Source organism: Lottia gigantea (genome assembly GCF_000327385.1).
Source record: "Lottia gigantea unplaced genomic scaffold LOTGIsca_90, whole genome shotgun sequence".
In the NCBI taxonomy this organism is placed as follows: Eukaryota; Metazoa; Mollusca; class Gastropoda; family Lottiidae; genus Lottia; species Lottia gigantea.
The window spans coordinates 990,015-1,007,501 of record NW_008710951.1 but is presented as its reverse complement, the minus strand read 5'-3'; the positions used below and the strand labels follow the sequence as shown (position 1 = coordinate 1,007,501).

Genomic DNA, 17,487 nt, shown 5'->3' with positions numbered 1-17,487 from the left:
CCATTTTTTACAATAAAAACAAATTATATTCACGAGAATCCTTCCTATAACCAGCTGGTCTTTGCCAAATCTCTTAAAATGGATCTTTTCTAACAATAAACACCAAGAAGGTTAGATCACTTATTCACGGTCAGCAGACTTTCACACACCGACTGAAATTAGAGCCCATGACTACGTTCGACGTAATCAAACAAACACTTCATCATCGAATTGACAATAACTATACTATTCATATATTTAAAAGATCTACCCCGGTTGCCTCTTCCTGCAGGATGTTGAATTCTAATCTGTAATTATTGACAGATGCTGATGGGTCAAAGGTCAACTTTCTCTCTGCTTTCATTGGTTGGTTGAGATTGTCTTTGAAGCGACACCATGTTATCAACTTCTGGGCATCACCTGTAAAAACGAAACACAAACTTGTAACCTGAAGTAAATGATGTTTTGAACAGCTCATCAGGACTGACCAAAACAAGCCAGGGTTCTGTCCGCTCAAGATATGTATATATATATATCGGGTCATCCAGATGACAATAATTTCCATTCCTGGTTATTCATAAAGTATCAAAGCTAAGATCATAATATTTGGACCGTGTAATTAAAACGATATTAGACACCTATACACAGAATCACAGCTTTATGACTGTGTTAAATCACTAATGAATGATCTGGAAATGAAAAGTATGACAGTTTTTTAAGCAACCAGATACACCAAACAACCAACCTGCCAAGATCTGGATTCCACAAGATCTATAAGATGGAATTTGAACAGCCTGTACATCGCCAGTGTCTCCTGCTGTTTCTTCCAGCATCAGTTCTGCTCTCTGTTCTTCTGTGAGATCCTTGACATAGTCTGGTTTGTTAGTATCATTGGCTCCTGTTGAACGCTTCACAATGTTTCTTGCTTCAAGGAAATCCTTACAGTTACATACTTTAAGACATTCCTACAAAGAAATCATATATCACCATACTGAACCAGACAAATTGGTATATCTTAAAGCGTTTCAAAAATGGCCTCTGAAATACCCTGTGATACACCGAATTGCCTGATTCACAGAGGTTGAATTAACTGTGACTTTATAATTGACAAAATAATAAATAAAACCAACCATAGCAACTTACATTATCATTTGGATCAACTTTACAACAAGAACAGACGCCCAAAGTCCAATCAACTTCCTTGGTATAGTCATATTCTACAATAACAGATTCTGGTCCATCCCATAATACTATAGAGGTAACGGCTTTGCCTTTACCATCTGCTGCTTGGAGATTTACCTGAAAGATAAAAAAAATTGCAGATGTAATATTTTTCATTGCAAGATGTAATTGGATTTTGCAGCTGAAGGGCCATTTAAGTCTTTCAACAGATCAAATCATGGTCACGTTTTTGATTACCAAAAAAAAATCAGCCCAGTGGATCTAGCATTCCTCCTCCAATTTCAAATTTTTCCCATCCATTCCAAGCTTGATATTTGTGATACTCAAACCCTCTATATTCGCAGAAATCTTATATTTACCTCATAAGTTCCGCCATTGACCATATCAGCATCTCTATAATAACCACCAGTAAACATAGTGTCAGTTTTAACATCTCTGGCTAGTTTGATCTCTAATTCATTGTCTCTATCAGGATTGGTCAATACATTTCCATCGCGATATTCCAGTTGGAGTCTGTTGCCTTTGCTATCATAGTTTTGTTCAGCCTTGAAGCGTTTCCAGCTTGAATCTGTAAATTTGATGTTTCTACTTGGACACGATGGTCCATCTGGTGACGGTAGGTACAGAACAGATCCTACAAAAAAGGACGAAGAAGATATAGAACAGTTTAAGAAAAACCAAAGGAGATTCGGACACAATGGATTCAATCGACATGATCGACATAAGGGTTCATTATACCAATGTACTGATTAGTTACCCAATGTGACCTTATTATCTATTATTTGGATCTTTAATGAGTACTTTACCTGTAACAGTAGATAGTGAATTTATCCACACAACATCTTGTCTGAAGTTCGTACCATCAACAACATGACCACCAGTTGGTTTAGTGGTATCATAAATTACAGGGGCTGTCTCTGCTTTAATTTTCAACCCTGCATTATTTTCAACTTCAAGATGCACTATATAGGGTCTTGAAGGCTGAAACAAACATAACATAACAATGCCAATCTGACCTTCATATGTACTTGGTCTTGTTTGAACCAGTTGCGTTTGAAAATGGTTTGCACTCCCAATTGCACCCCAGGTTTATTTTTGACAAATTTGAAAATAGAGTTTTTCTGCATTTTGGCACCAAAATATATGTCATTTTTTAGCTAATTTTCTTGAAGAACTCTCTCACACGCTTGCGACTATGACACCTCTACATGATTGCCGCATTTTGAATTCAGCCTCGACAGTTGTATCCCCATGTCTCGGGAAGCTGGCGCCGCCACTGTTAATCAGTACAAATGGCATGCATTTACTGTCACTTCGGGAAGCACATCTAATGCAGTTTCAGGGTCACTTACTTGTAGATAAAGCCCCAAGAATTCATAAGCTGTATAATTTCCATTGATTTCTATTGGTTTGACGATGGTGGTTCTTGTAGCACCAGTTTCACATGTTGATTGTTCAATTAAACTGACTCGGAAACATTTGATACCAGATTCATCATCTATATAATCTTTCCAATCAACCGTTACAGATTCTGAGGAGGCAGCATACGACATTTTCTGAAATATAATAAGAAAAAAAACATAGAAGTCAATAGAAACAGATCGGACTGAGAAGCTTGCTCCTCGGACCAAGAGCCTAAATTCCCTACCTAAATTTAATTTTTTCATCGGATTAAGGCCATCATATTTTTCAATGAATTTGAAGCGACAAAAAATATATTGATTATACATTCAAAATAGACATCGTGCAGCCGAGAAAAAGATTGTTTGGATTGGTAAACCTAATACATACCATGCCGTAATATGGTCCGACCTTGATCAGACCTTTAACTGGTGGAGTGATGTCCACGTGGAAGGCGAATGTCGTTAAATTACAATCACCAGCTTTATCAACACCTAGAAGAAAATATTCCCAGTTTTTTTACTGACACAAGACCAATGTTCAAGATAGTATAGTAATGTATAGTAATGCACACGAAAGTAATTATACTTCATTATACTTTATTTATAGACGAATAAGTTTGACTCTTCACGATGAATTTGTGCATTAATAGCTTATTAAAAAAATAAGGAAGCTTTTGAGACAGGAAAATAGAAGAATCATATGCACAATTCTGTTGCCCCTGCTCGCCCCCCTCGGCTCATGTTTCTAAGAAACGCCACTGAGCACATCCGCCCATGGGCTTGTGTCAATTTGATTCCGAATTTCCCAAATTGTAATTCGATAGATCGTCGGAATTTCAGTTAGTGGGCTTGTAATATAGGTTTCTAGTACATGCTCAGCCACTTGTGGATACATTGGGGGAATCTGCCTTAGCAACCTAACTATCCATATTGTGAGCAAAACACTTACCTATAACTGTGGCGTAGTATCCATGATCCTGTTCTAGAATTCTATCTGTTAGTTGTTTAAAGGTATCCTTTCCTACATTTTCTACATCTCTAATATCAAATACCTTCTTTCTGCCTTCTTCAGTCATATCACCTCCCTCGATCTATAAATATATATATATCATAATTTCAAATCAAATATCATTTAGTATATCGGTTTGGGTTAGAAAAAATGCAAGTTTTTTTTTAAATACCAATGTAGTCTCTGAAGCCCAGACTATTCCTATCTACGACGAAGCCGTACGTTGACAAAGAGAGATTGGATGATAGAGGCTAGTACCAATACTAAGAACCTAATATTTTGACTTCAGTGATTTATACCATTATTTTACGTTCGAAACACGATGAAAGTTAACATGTTTTACACAGCTATGCTAAAAGCCTATTATCATAAACAAAACTTACAAATTGGCGACATTGGTCCTCAGTAACTGTATTATTAGACGATATGGCAATATAGTACATCATCATACCAACTTTAGATTGAAATTCATTCCATTGGATATCTATAACTGTGTTATTCTTGATGTATTCTGGCATAACTATGGAGGCAGCTAGAAAAAGACAAGGAATATTCCATAATCATCATTTGCATGCAAAAAAGACGTCTAAAATTTAGCTGTTTAAACGAACAGAGTCAATTCTATATTGTCCGGAATTGGATGCAAAATTGTAAAAAGAGGAATCAAAGCTCCTGTGATAACTGAATTCTACAAGAAATGGAATAAAGCGAATGAAGATTTACGTCCTACATTTCTGGGCTGATGAAGACGGGCAACGTGAAAGTGTGAAATGAGGGGTATTTTGTATTATCCTACGCTTTTTCAAATTCCTACTGCTGAGCTGTCTTTCATGTGTATAGTCTGTAGCACATGCGGCCTGCGTTTATTGTCTCATATGCTCGAGTAGAGGTCTTTCCATGTAAACACCACCGACCTGCATCACCGACAAAGGGAAACCGGTTTGAAAAATGCTAAAGTATTTGAATGCCAATAGAATAATTTCTGTTTCAATGTAATTTTCTTCAGAAAGTAGCCAAGGGATGCCATTTTAATGTCCAAGAAATTATGACCTACCTAATACACCATGATTATAACCAGCTTGGAAACCATTGGAAGTAACTTCAGCAACAGCTAGTGATTTACTGGTAGCTCGGACAGTGAAGTAATATGTAGCTGTCAAGGGCAATAACTTAAGATCGAAGAAGGTCACCGATGTATTCAGACCGACGTTAGTAAATGGTACCACATTGTCCCGAGTTTTGGGGAATCGTCGATCTTTTCCTAAAGCAACTTCATAATACAAGATCTCTTGGTTTTTATTTTCACCCGTGACACCAACTCCTGGGTTACCTGCCAAAAGAAAGCATCTTCCTGTTATTGGCGAAACAAGGCGTCAGCATTTATGTAAACCTTTTAGAAAGTAATGGCGTTTTACAAAATAACCGTAAAACTGTCATATAAGTTATGGGCGCATGTCTCTAGATTTTGGTCAATAGTTTTCATTAATTCGAGCATCTGACTTTCCAATCCTATTTATAAATCAGACTCTTAGATATTTGCAGAATGGATAAGCAAAATAAGTTAACACTTTGATAGTGCCCAATTCCGGATAGAGTGTCCTTTTCATAAAATGAGGTTTGATACATTTCATAGCTGGTGTGACGTCTTCATGAACATCACAAATTCGCCACTTGCTAGATATAGACAAGAAAACCATCGTTGAAACGTTGCATTGTTAACAAAACAGTAATTGCCATCCATAAATCTTATTGTTTACTTTAGTCCATTACTAAAAGACAAATTCCCAAAAAAAGCAAAAGCCTCACCTGATTCAATCTCAACTGGAGCAGAGTCACCGTTGAGTGGAATACCAAATCCACCCCAATTAGCAGACGCTTTGTTTTGAGTGTAGATCTTGTTCAAATCGAATCCAACCACATCACCATCATTGACTTGTCCTGGTATTAATGGTTCTTGTTCAATAGTCACACCATTAGAACGTAGGATATAGCTATAACCGGATGATGTTGTTACACGTAGTAAAACGTAATATCTCTCTCCATTCTTCATTGAGAGTTTATCATTTACTGCAACTTGTGATCCTGAACAAAACACGAAAACAACCACATTACAATAAGATATAAGTACAAGTTTGAGGTGGAGATTATACAAGATTCATCTAATTCCTTTTCACTATTAATTGTAAAATAAGTTATAAAATATTGTTTTTAGATAGTTCTATTTCATCACCAATCGTAAAATAAGTAAGTAAATAGCAGATATAAGGATAAACAATAAAAAGGTTTTCTGCTTGCTATTGGCGATGTCGTTGTTTCTTTTTCCCAGAAGCTCAACTACCATAGGGACTGGTTGAACCACGTTCACGGGCCCCCAAGCCTAAATGGACCGCCATCTCCAGAAAAAAAGCAGAAGAGCAAAAAAAAAAAAAAAAAATCCTGAGGGAAGAGCCCAAAATCCGCTTAAGTACACCCCCACGCATCTACTTGAGCTACTGTCTTTGCCCTCTTTGACTTTGAGCCATTCAAATTGATAACTATATGCACTTAAAATGAGAGAAGAAAGGATTACCTAGAATTTCTGTGAAGTTTTGGACAACCAAACCATCTATTCTGACTATAGACCATTCCAATTTCATGGCAGGGCAAGGATCACCAGTCACGTCCCATCTTGCTGTTATTGTATCAAGACTTGTTTGGAAATTACTGAAATAAAAGAAACTTTAATCAAAAACTCAAATACAAAAATAGGAATTTCAATGGATACATTTTTAGAAATAGTATCGCTCTAAGAATTGTAAACAAAATAAAAAAAAAAAACAAGGTCAAATTCATCTTACGGTGGTAATTTGTATAGCTGTTAGTCAAAGCCTATACTTACATGTCTCCATCAAGCGTATCTCCATCCCAAACACCAATAGGTTTCAGAGGTTCCTTCCCTTGACTGACGTAGGATATGTATACACCATTAGAGGTCGCAACTGTACTCAACCCTGCAGCGTTAGTGGCTTTAACAGTTACATATACCTGGAAATTAGTTGTTGATATATTAATAGAATGACTTATACCCTTAATTAGGGCTGGAACAATTCACCCATGAATTGATGAACCGTGATTCTTTCCTTCTTATCGATGCATCGCGTTGGATAAAAATAATCGTGATGTATCGGCACGATTAATTCCCAGACCCCTTTAATATTTTTCTCTTTCCTTCTAAAATAATTGAATCGCGACAATTATCGCAATAAATCTATCGTTGGATGAGTATCGTATATTATTGCATTGAATCGAATCGCAAATTCAAGAATCGTTGCAGCCCTATCTTTTATAGTTGTCAGTTATTATATGGATATTTACAAGTAAAAGGCTCTAAGGAAAATCCGATCATTCATCAAGTATCAAAATAACGAAGACCAGTATGGTTGCATCCGGTTATGCAAGAAGCTGTTGAGCAACTAGATAATACAAGCAAATTAACTCATCTGGAAGCTGGAAACAGGAAACACAGAGGGATGGACAAATGGATGATCAAATAGAGCCTCTAGGTACAAGATACAAACACAAAAAGACTGGACAATCTTTTAAGGATTGCAATCACTTTTCTAGTTTAAAAATACCAAATACCTGTTTCAATCCATTGAGAGCCAGATTTTTGATGGTCATGTATCGTTTATCTAAAGATGCTGTGAAGAACTGTTTAACTTGACCTCCACCTGGAGTTGTTCCTACTGCAATTTCATACCTACAAAGACAATAGAATATCAAGTAAATATGGATATATTACAATGGAGCAATGACAGCAACAAAAAGTCAATTTCAAAGTGTTAATTGGTACTTAGATTCTTGCATCCAATAGGTGAAGTAACTGCAATTACAGATAAAATCTTCTACATATACCTGACAATCTTAGTTTCAGGGTCAGTAAATTGAGACCAGGCGACGTTGATGGAAGTAAGAGATTCTTGACAGACTGCATCTATCTTATCACAATCTGAAAATATGCAGGAGATAAAAGTATAGCAAAAGTATCAACTATTATTGGAACTCCAATGAACATAATCTCTGCATCAAACCATGCACCAACTACCGCGACTACTAACAGCTACCTAGTCTGCGATATAGCTTCTACTGGTAGCTGATGTTAACTTGCCATCCACCAACCTTCATCTTTACACAACTTGTGGTTTCTGTATGATATAGTTATATAGTCGACACATATAACATACTTAGAAACAGCTCCAAGAATTATTTTTTTGTTTTTGCAAGTTTAATGAATATCGCATTTATTTCCAGAACACTAAATCATGGATTTCTGGAGATGTGCATCAATGATCTAACTTACCGTCCTTTGAGTTACAGCTATGAGTATTGAGTTCTGATGTAGATCTATCACTAGTAACGTTAATAATATATTCTGTTCTCAACTCGACAACTTGACCAACAACTGGTGGTGTAACATCTACACTGATACTGTCCGATACAGCTGATATTGTTTTACCCACTGCATTTTTCGCTGTCACAATAGCGAAATATTTCTTTCCATGGGTTACGCCTCCAAGCAGATCTGTAAGAAAAATAGTTATTTGGAAGATCATAGTGAGACGATATTATACTGTTAAGTTATATAACATATCGATGTATTATCAATACGTTGCTTTGGATTTCGCGTTTCGTTTTGAGGTTTGGAACCTAGGTATTTGGGTTTATGTTTTTATACAATACTTTCTCAAGCAATTTGTTTGATACTGAAGCAACATTTACTTATGAGCGAGATCGTGCTACTTACTGTCCACTAGATGCAAGGTAGTATATCCTGGAAGAGATACTGGAGCGATGACATCAGTAGTTCCTTCTCTTGATCCCAAACCAAAAGTAAATTCAACAATTGGACTTTCATTATCTATGAAACCATCCCAGGAACACTTCATTGATGTATGAGGCTGTAATGAAGATGGTATTTTAAAATCTTCAAAAAGGTAAACCATAGAAAATATAACTTCAACTCCAAAAGGTGCGCCATTTTTTGACTAATCGTACCATTATCTCAGAAACGTGCTTAGCTTTAGCTAAGCCAATCAGTTATATTGTTCACAGCTCACCGTCGAAATTTGAGCCTTCAAATCCATCTGTGACTAGAATTATTCGCGTTTGAAAGTTAAAAAGACGATTCATCTTGAGGCACTGCCATATATAGGAAAGACATCTATGGAAATAGGATACGAAATTCCAAATTTGAGATATTTTTGAAGGAATTATGCGATTTTTGTACATTTCTAGTACTTCTGAAGACTATTTACATATATTCAAGACTAAAATCAACTCCAGAAAATGGAGTCCCTTTAATATATCATGAAGCGCTTATTGCCTAAAATATTTAAGAAGAATAGATCCTGAGCAGATAAATTAACAGGGCATTATTAAAGACGTTATAAGTTACCTGAATGAATGACGGACAGGTGACTACGCCTTCACTTGGTGGAGTGGTATCAACAATCAGAGTGGCTGACGATACCTTTCCTGTTAGACCGACATTGTTAACAGCCCAGAAATTAATAATATTTGGTTTACCTGAAAAATCGAACATGAAGTGAAGATGTTAGTAAGCCTTCTCATATTCTGAAATTATCCAGTAGAATAGAACCATGATTCAAGGGAATATGTGAGAATCAAAACTGTCTATGAACTAAACACCACATTTCATTGAATAAAATATCTGAAAACATCACATACCATCAGCTGTGGGTTTAGCATCTCCAACAGGAAGTGAGCCTTCTCCGTTCAGGAAAACGGAAACTTCAGCAGCAGATTTGATATCAGCACCATCAGGATAGGTTCCAACAGAATAGAACATCTTGGTCACGTTACTTTCCAGATCCTGGACCAACCAATCAGCTGAGATGGAATCCACTTCTGCTTGGTAGATCTTCATACCAGGTTCTAATTTCATTTTCTCTGATACTTCAGACAAGCTGGAGGAGATGAACAAGATGATCAAATGAGGGCCTTCTAGTCAGGTCCGTAGTCAGACTTGATTGTTTGGAGGGGCAAATAATATATAAGGAGGGGCAAGGGTATATGATAATAATATTTAGTTAACGGAAATGGTCAGACGTCAGTATTTTGTTAAGGGTTAATCTAATGTTTTTTTTGGGGGGCGGGGGGGGGGGGGGAGCATTGTCCCCCTTGTCCCCTGTAACTACGGGTCTGCTTCTAGTAGTAACATCATACTGCCCCCATGTCTTTTTTAACATTTAGAAGCTAGCTAGAAATCCATCAAATCAAAATAGATTTTGCAACCTTCACAGCATGTATACCAGACTTACCTTTGTACAGTAATACTCGGTGGTGAAATATCAACTGTAAAACCATCAGAAGTAGATTCGAGAACATTTCCAATGTTACTGATACCTCGTACAGTGGCATAGTACTTTACACCAGACTCTTGTGGTAGAATGGCTTGACCATATCCAGAACTGGCAATACCTTAAAGAAAACAAGACGAATATTGCACGATAATCTTCATTAGTGTTCTTCACAAAATAAACACACTATTACACCTACTATTTGAAATTAAAAGCAGAATAAGGGACACCTACCATTACCAGGAAGATCAGCTTCCTCTTTATGTATCAAACTAGCTTCCATAAAGGGCTGTACCTCTTCTCCACCAGCTGTGGTACCAACTGCCCAATCGAATCTTGAGATGCCATGGAGAGCACTTTCATATCCAGAGAACTGAACAGTCACAGTTCCTGTTTCTAACTGGTAGTCAATATCTACACTGGGACTTCCTTCTGTTCCTTCAGCTCCATCAAGAACAATTCCTGAATGAGACAACACCAACAATGTCACAATTTTTATAAAACGATATACATACATTCTAAAGATAACAGTGGCTCAACTAGTGACTGGTTGAAGAAGGTCCATGGGTCCCCACCCCATGTTTAAATCTAAAAAGGTTTACACACAATATAAAATGGTTCACAACTTATCCTACCAGACAATATTACGTCCTGATTTAAGACCCTTTACCAGCTATGACTGTCTACGGGGGCCCTAATACACGAAAACGTCCAGGGGAGAAGAGACCTCAGTCCAAGGGCCCCGAATCATTTAGTTGAAAAGTAAACTACAGAGTATCAAAATCAGTCATCTCAAAGATGATTTAACTGGGTGATGTCACCGACAAGAAAATCCACAAGATCTACCTGCTTTATCTTCATCAACCACTTTAATAGGAGTAGATGTTATCACCCCACTTTCCAGTCCTGCGCCATTCTCAGCCTTCACAGAGACATAATAGTATGGAGAACTGGCAGTTTTGATTTGCAGATTGAGTCCATCTATGTAGCCATCACGTTTATTACTAAAACTCTTCCAAGCTAGAATGTCTTGTCCGCCTGAAAAAAGATAATATGAAATATGTTAAACCGATTTGTTAAGTACCACATATAGTCCCTATTCAAAGTCGAGTTCGCTCCAACTAAATTCGCATGTTCCTTGACCAATGAAATGATTTGTTGTCATATTTGACTATACAATGATTCGGGTACTCTGTATGAGGGGAACTAGTCTTACCTGGTGTGGTACCAACTGCCACGGAGTAATCTTTAATACCACTGACATCATCAGTAGCAAACCACGAGGCTTTGATACCAGTTTTATCAGCTTGTAATACTTCTCCATCAATATCTTCTTCTATTTCACCATTAAATACTCCAACATGTAACCAACGCATCTGAAGAGTTTGAAAATAATAATAGTCGACTTTTTGTTTGAATGGTTGACGTAAAAGTATCCAATTTTGGTCTCTAAAGCTGTTCAGAACTATTTAAGGACTAACTAACATTCAGTGGCAGTGGAATGGCTCAGTCGATAGTAGGTAGGAATATCGTTTGCTAGTCGATGCGGTTCCGTGGAAATGAATCCACCTCAAAGTAAGAAAAATCCTGATTCCATTACCAGTGCTATCGAAAATTGGATCGGTGTCAGCTTGCATCTCCTATCACGTGTCATGTCTTTCATTGAAATGAAGAAAGAATTTGAAGGAATTTAACCGTACCTCAGGCGGTGTATCGTCTAAAAGGAACCCATTTGTATCAAACGTAGCCACAGCATTGGCTTTATTTACAGCACTCATTCGAACACTGTATCTAGCTCCATTTTTCAAGGCTATGGAAGTAACCTTCACATTATCTGTTGTTGCGTCCTTAACATCAATCCATTCTCCATCAGCTGAAAAACCAGTGTAGAAACACATTAAAGGCTAGTTTAACTTCATTTGAGTAACGCTTAGGACTTATAAATTGGTGAAGCTTGCAATTTGCAAAGACACAGTACATTTGATGAACGACTTGATGTAGGAAAATTTGTGGGACTTAATGAGACACAACTGTTAAAATGAAAATTTGGTGGAAAAAAACTTTCAAAACCTTATCTCATTGATCAAGTTCATGATTTTGATGCAAATTGTCTTGGTATTCTGAATAAAGACACTAATAAATTACCTGGATATATTTGGTGCTTTGATCCTTGGAAAAGCTGGTAAACTTGATATTTATAATGATCTATTCCAGATTCTTCATCAATAAATTTATAGTTGACTGATATACTGTCTTTAGATGACTAGAAAAAAATATTGTAAAAACGTTTAATGTGCTCTGTAAGAACCATCTTCACAATGTCAGACCATTACTTACTGTGCGTAATACCTTAACAGAATTCCTGCAATAGCCACCTTTCTTGTATCAGTTTGTAATTTTGTTAATGAATTTTGATTGGATTGTGCGCTAGAGAACACATTCATTCAGAGCTCCCGACAGAAAGTGTGTAAACCAAAAGCCGTTTCAAATCTCTATTCCGGGAGTTCTGATTGGATGTATTCTCTAAAGTACAATCCAATCAAATCGCTGTATTTACAAACTTACATAATACAAAAAAGGTTGCTATTGCAGTCAAGGTATTTGACACAGTTCGTAATAGCCTGATATTGTGAAGAACGTACTGAGACATTTATTTGTTTGTAACGGGATCATATAAATCCATAATTTGAAACAGTAAAACCCATCCAAATCGGCATCACACTCGACTGATGGGAATGCCAGTGAAGAGGGATGTCGGTTTAGAGAGGAATAGGCTGCTCAAGCAATTTTACATTCCTAATCATAGAACGACGAATTATATTTGTCCGAAAATTCTATACTAGACTACAAAGAGTCTCATTTGCATCCAAAATTTCAAAATGACCCTAGGTTGAAAACTCCTGAAAAACACAAGTAATCATCTTTATACAAACCTGGTAATCAATATCCTTGGTTTGTTGACCTCCATCATTTAAATAAATTAAAGAAGGTGGGGTCAAATCTACAACATATCCATCAGTCTCCTCGACAATTCTACCCAGAGCTCCATTAGTAGTCCTTAGCTTAAGTTTAACATTATCACGATGATGAAGATGGAAGTTGTGCCATTCAATTGACTGAGTGTCGTTATCTAATTCATGCCAATCCCGAAGAACTTCAAAATCTTGAGATATGTTCCTATAAGCAATACAAAAATGAGCTTAATGTTTAATGTTTTCCATGGATTAATAAACATATTTCATGTTGGACAAATGATACAAAGGGCCACTAGAAAGCTTCAATATAGGAGCAAAGTGATTTTTAATAATGCACAATTCAACTGAGAATTTGAAAATTATACATTTTACTACTAGATCAAAGCTTTATTTTGAGCTTGTTACTTAGTTTCAATACTTACTTTGCCCTCAAAATTTGAATTTCATATGATTTGATACTTGACTCGGGATCATATTGACCTTTCCATTGTCCTGAGATTGTGGCGGTTGCAGCACTAAATTCGATATCCTCCATATTCGGTTTTATACCATCAACAACCTCACCTGTGACTGGTATGGTCAGATCAACCGTTACTATAATGGAAAGTGTGAATATTTAATGTTTGGAGATTCTGGGTTTCGTTTTGCGGTTTATTCATACATGATCCATTAAAATTTCCCATTGTCTTTCGTTATTACTTTGTCCCAAATCAAATTTGATCAAAATCAAATTAAATTGACAAATGAGAACAAATATTCTTAAGAAAAACTCAAGTATATTTTCATAACAAAGTATATGCCAATAACCGGCTTTGAAATCTAAAATGAGAATTATATGTAACAGCTCCCAGGTAATGCATTCAAATTGAACGGTTTTATGAATTTTGTTTAACTTCGGAGAAATTACACACATTAATAATTGTATAAATCTATATAAAACTTATCTTTCTTGTCATGTTGTGCGGTAAGAATGATTGCAGTACCATATGGAAAGTATCGTTACATGCTACTTGAATTGTAAATATACCTACCTCCATCAGATCGTCCAGATACATTGAGTTGTTTATGACCAGCATTATAAGCCCATAATTCGATATAGTATTTCTTGCCATGTTCTAGTACACCATCATCTAAATCAATACAGGCTTGATGTGTTCGATGGTCAAAATCTGTTCCATTGGTTAGATACATATCATTAGCAGAAGCTCGAACATAAGCCGAGAAATATGATAAGCCGGATTCTGGATCATAAAAATCTACCCAGTTGGCACAAATCTGTAATAAACATTTTATTAGTATATCATATCATCATACTGCTATCAGAGATTTTACAAAAAAATGCATTTGACATTAGAAATTCATTAAGTATTGTGCACTTCATGTATTCTGAAAAAAGTCTTCAAACAACAATAAAATCAATTTTGGTTACCTTGTTGCTGTCCTTGGTATACATTAAATCGTGTTTATAAAGAGGACCATCATAGACTTTTCCAGCTATTGGTGGCGTTATATCCAAAATAAGAGGATGGTCGGCTGATCTGAGAGCTGAGATGTTCACTGAAAAGGAAAGGAACTATGGAGTAGTTGTACCTAATAAATATTCTAAAATTACCATATTATAGTGTTTTTTTGATACATATGTATTATATACAGTGTTTATTGTCTTTAGTCTCTGACGCCCAGACTATTACTTTCTGTGATCAGGATATCTTTTCGTCGAAGCTGTACGTAGACTATAAATGTAGACAAGGATGGACTGGGTGATAGAGACAATTTGCCTTTGGATAACAGACTTTCTATTGTAACCACTTTTACCATAAACATCAAATAAACGATGTATTGAGCGGACATTAAATCTATACTTAGTTTTTTTTACACAGTAAGAATAGACCTACCATTATTCCAAGCCTTGATTTTAACCCAGACTGGGATACCTCCTGGTAATTCTGTATTGTGGATAACTTCTCCAGAATGTGGATATCGTTCCCAGTCTTTAATGGAGCAATCTTTAGTTGTTCTTCCCAGACAGATATCAACTTCCCTTACATCAGATTCAGGATCACTGAAAATAAATCATCATTGTCAAGATTAAACTATTCAACAATTTTTGGTGAAATTGAAATAAGCACAGTTCATGTGAAATAAAATTTGATGCATTTTTTTTAACCAATCAAAGCGTGTCTTTCCTTGATAAAATAAGGAATTGTGGGAAAGCGAAAACCAAAGAGGCTTATAATCATCAAAAAAATATCAGAAAACGAAAAAGATACGAAATTGTAGTTTAGGTCTATTTAGATTGTGTTTGAAAAATTCGAATCTTACGTAGCATTATATTCAGCAGACAAATCTTCCGATTCTTCATCATAACGAACGTTGAATACTTCATGTACGAACGGAACTGAGTTGTCAATAACATAAGGTGTAGAATGGCAGAATGATGTTACCAATGGTCCACCGTATTCTACTTTATTTAAAGCTCTTACAGTTAGGTAATATTTACCATCTGAAACGAAACACATAAGTATTAGTATTGAAATGTTTTGCTGTATTACACATAGCCTATGTCTTTATGTTATTGAAAGCTATGAAGGGAAAGCCAGCCATTGTGGTGCACATTATTTCAAAGATAAATCAATTATTTGCGGTTGATCCACACAGTATCTGTGGAGGAGGGCCAAAAATTCATCTCAGGCCATCTAAAATCTAATGGCTTCTGGTGGGTCTCCGACAGCCTCGAGAACCATGACCTCAAGGGTCTATATGACACCTCACATGTTTTGTCCGCTCTTCAGGAATTCGCAAGGTACGCATTAGTTCGACACCAACGCCTATGTATATAATATAATATTACATAAACGAACCTGGAATAGGGTCGTTTTCATCACGTTTAATAATTCCAGTATGAGTCCATTCAGATTCATCATAAAGATGAGCATGAGGATCTTTATGTTCATCAAGTGTCTCTTCACATATTGAATGACCAGCAGCAAATGAATAACCATGGATTCCTGTCTCTTTATCATGAATACCATCCCAGTTACCTGTAGTAATAAAAAACAAACAGATTATATATATAATATGTTTTTATTTAAATTAAATTAAATGAATGGAGTTTACGTCCTACTAATCTGCATCTGGTAGGATTATTGAACAATGTGCAACGTCATGCAGTTGTGTAGGAAGAAACATATTGTCTATATCCATCTGCCGAGAGATCTTTAACGTGTACAGTGCGTAGTTTATTATCCTTTCCGAACGACTTTGCACTTTTTCCATGGCAGCCTCTCCGACCTGCTTCACTGACATAAAATTCTCCAGCCATGTCAGAGATGAACCCAGAACCTTCAAGTTAGCGAGCAAGAGTCTAATTACAGAGCCACTGAGACTACGAAATATTATTGAAACTAACAAACCTGACATGTATCTATTAGCTCTGAAATATTTCTTATCTAACAATGGAGTGTGACCATTAAAGACAGTGTTAGATCCTTCACCATCTATCATAGTTCTAAAATAAAATATAACTTGAGCTAGAATTTCAATCTTCCAATAGTAAACTAAGCTAATCAAACCTAACGTAAAGTGGAGATTTCAAAGTTGTTTTATTTATGATTAAGAATGCATCAGGTAACTCCAATTTCATTTGCTGGAATGTTCAATTATTACTCATTTGTATTCTTGTGATGTGTAAATTAATGTATTCATTAAAGATGAGATTCCTTATTTTTTTAGTGTCAAATTAAGCAAACTATTTGATTAATTGGTGTCTGTAGTGAATTATCATGTATTCTTAATCATATCATTATGTTCTTATTGCATATAATTAAGGATTTCAACCAATCATAAATGTCCATGTATGTACAGTCTGGATAAACTAAAAAAGACTTTTTGACATTTCTTGATTGGTCACTGATTGGAATTCTGCTGGTAATTCTTAAATGAAAATAAGGGAACCCATCTTTAAATAATATTATAATGTCTAATGTATTCGTTCCATCCTAGACCCAGTTGGTAAAATCAATCTCTGCCGTTCCAGGGTGTAAACTTTATTAAGATTATGCAATTACGAGGATATGTAAACCAATAGATGGTTCTATACCTATTTAGGTACAAGACACTTACCTATGATTTTTAACAAGAGTCGATTGATCTATACAGCGGGCTGCCCAATCTGTTCTATCTTTTGGTATTACTTTTCTGCAAGTAACCAATTCTAATTCATCTGTAGTGGCATTAAATAATCCTAGAAACAGAAGTTAAACTAAACATACTTTCAAAACAACGGACTGATAGATGACAAGTTAAACCCGTAACTACATCAATGCAAATGAGGCAAATACCTGGCCGAATTTGACAAAGGAATAAAGTAAAATGAAAACAAGTTTTTGTTTGAAAATATGAAACAAATAAATAAGATATCCGCTAATATATATCTTTTTTGATATCTAAAGGAAAGATTTTTACTGTTTTAAGTCTAACGGAAGCGTTGCGATAAAAGACACTTAAAAGACAACAGCTTTGTCTCATAGGAAAAAGATCCCAGTTACGTAACTGCAAGTAAAATGTGTCGGTATTATAGC

At 35.9% G+C, this 17,487-nt stretch overlaps 1 protein-coding gene across 1 annotated transcript in view; it reads right to left on the bottom strand.

The window, feature by feature from the left end:
- The window catches only part of LOTGIDRAFT_236952 (hypothetical protein), a gene marked incomplete at both ends in the record, with an annotated part of 71,061 nt that overhangs the window by 9,360 nt on the left and 44,214 nt on the right, over positions 1-17,487 (bottom strand). Inside the window, 34 exons of the mRNA XM_009068538.1 lie at positions 251-399; positions 725-944; positions 1,123-1,278; positions 1,521-1,795; positions 1,968-2,142; positions 2,514-2,717; positions 2,953-3,056; positions 3,514-3,655; positions 3,957-4,105; positions 4,628-4,903; positions 5,380-5,655; positions 6,143-6,276; positions 6,452-6,597; positions 7,195-7,312; positions 7,468-7,561; positions 7,913-8,134; positions 8,357-8,510; positions 9,008-9,138; positions 9,301-9,539; positions 9,894-10,053; positions 10,167-10,394; positions 10,779-10,970; positions 11,149-11,308; positions 11,633-11,805; positions 12,078-12,195; positions 12,866-13,109; positions 13,330-13,501; positions 13,939-14,182; positions 14,337-14,464; positions 14,803-14,969; positions 15,230-15,410; positions 15,769-15,948; positions 16,321-16,415; positions 17,030-17,150. Of these exons, the coding sequence (XP_009066786.1) occupies positions 251-399; positions 725-944; positions 1,123-1,278; positions 1,521-1,795; positions 1,968-2,142; positions 2,514-2,717; positions 2,953-3,056; positions 3,514-3,655; positions 3,957-4,105; positions 4,628-4,903; positions 5,380-5,655; positions 6,143-6,276; positions 6,452-6,597; positions 7,195-7,312; positions 7,468-7,561; positions 7,913-8,134; positions 8,357-8,510; positions 9,008-9,138; positions 9,301-9,539; positions 9,894-10,053; positions 10,167-10,394; positions 10,779-10,970; positions 11,149-11,308; positions 11,633-11,805; positions 12,078-12,195; positions 12,866-13,109; positions 13,330-13,501; positions 13,939-14,182; positions 14,337-14,464; positions 14,803-14,969; positions 15,230-15,410; positions 15,769-15,948; positions 16,321-16,415; positions 17,030-17,150 (5,927 nt within the window). The remainder of the gene's footprint in view (positions 1-250; positions 400-724; positions 945-1,122; positions 1,279-1,520; positions 1,796-1,967; positions 2,143-2,513; positions 2,718-2,952; positions 3,057-3,513; positions 3,656-3,956; positions 4,106-4,627; positions 4,904-5,379; positions 5,656-6,142; positions 6,277-6,451; positions 6,598-7,194; positions 7,313-7,467; positions 7,562-7,912; positions 8,135-8,356; positions 8,511-9,007; positions 9,139-9,300; positions 9,540-9,893; positions 10,054-10,166; positions 10,395-10,778; positions 10,971-11,148; positions 11,309-11,632; positions 11,806-12,077; positions 12,196-12,865; positions 13,110-13,329; positions 13,502-13,938; positions 14,183-14,336; positions 14,465-14,802; positions 14,970-15,229; positions 15,411-15,768; positions 15,949-16,320; positions 16,416-17,029; positions 17,151-17,487) is intronic.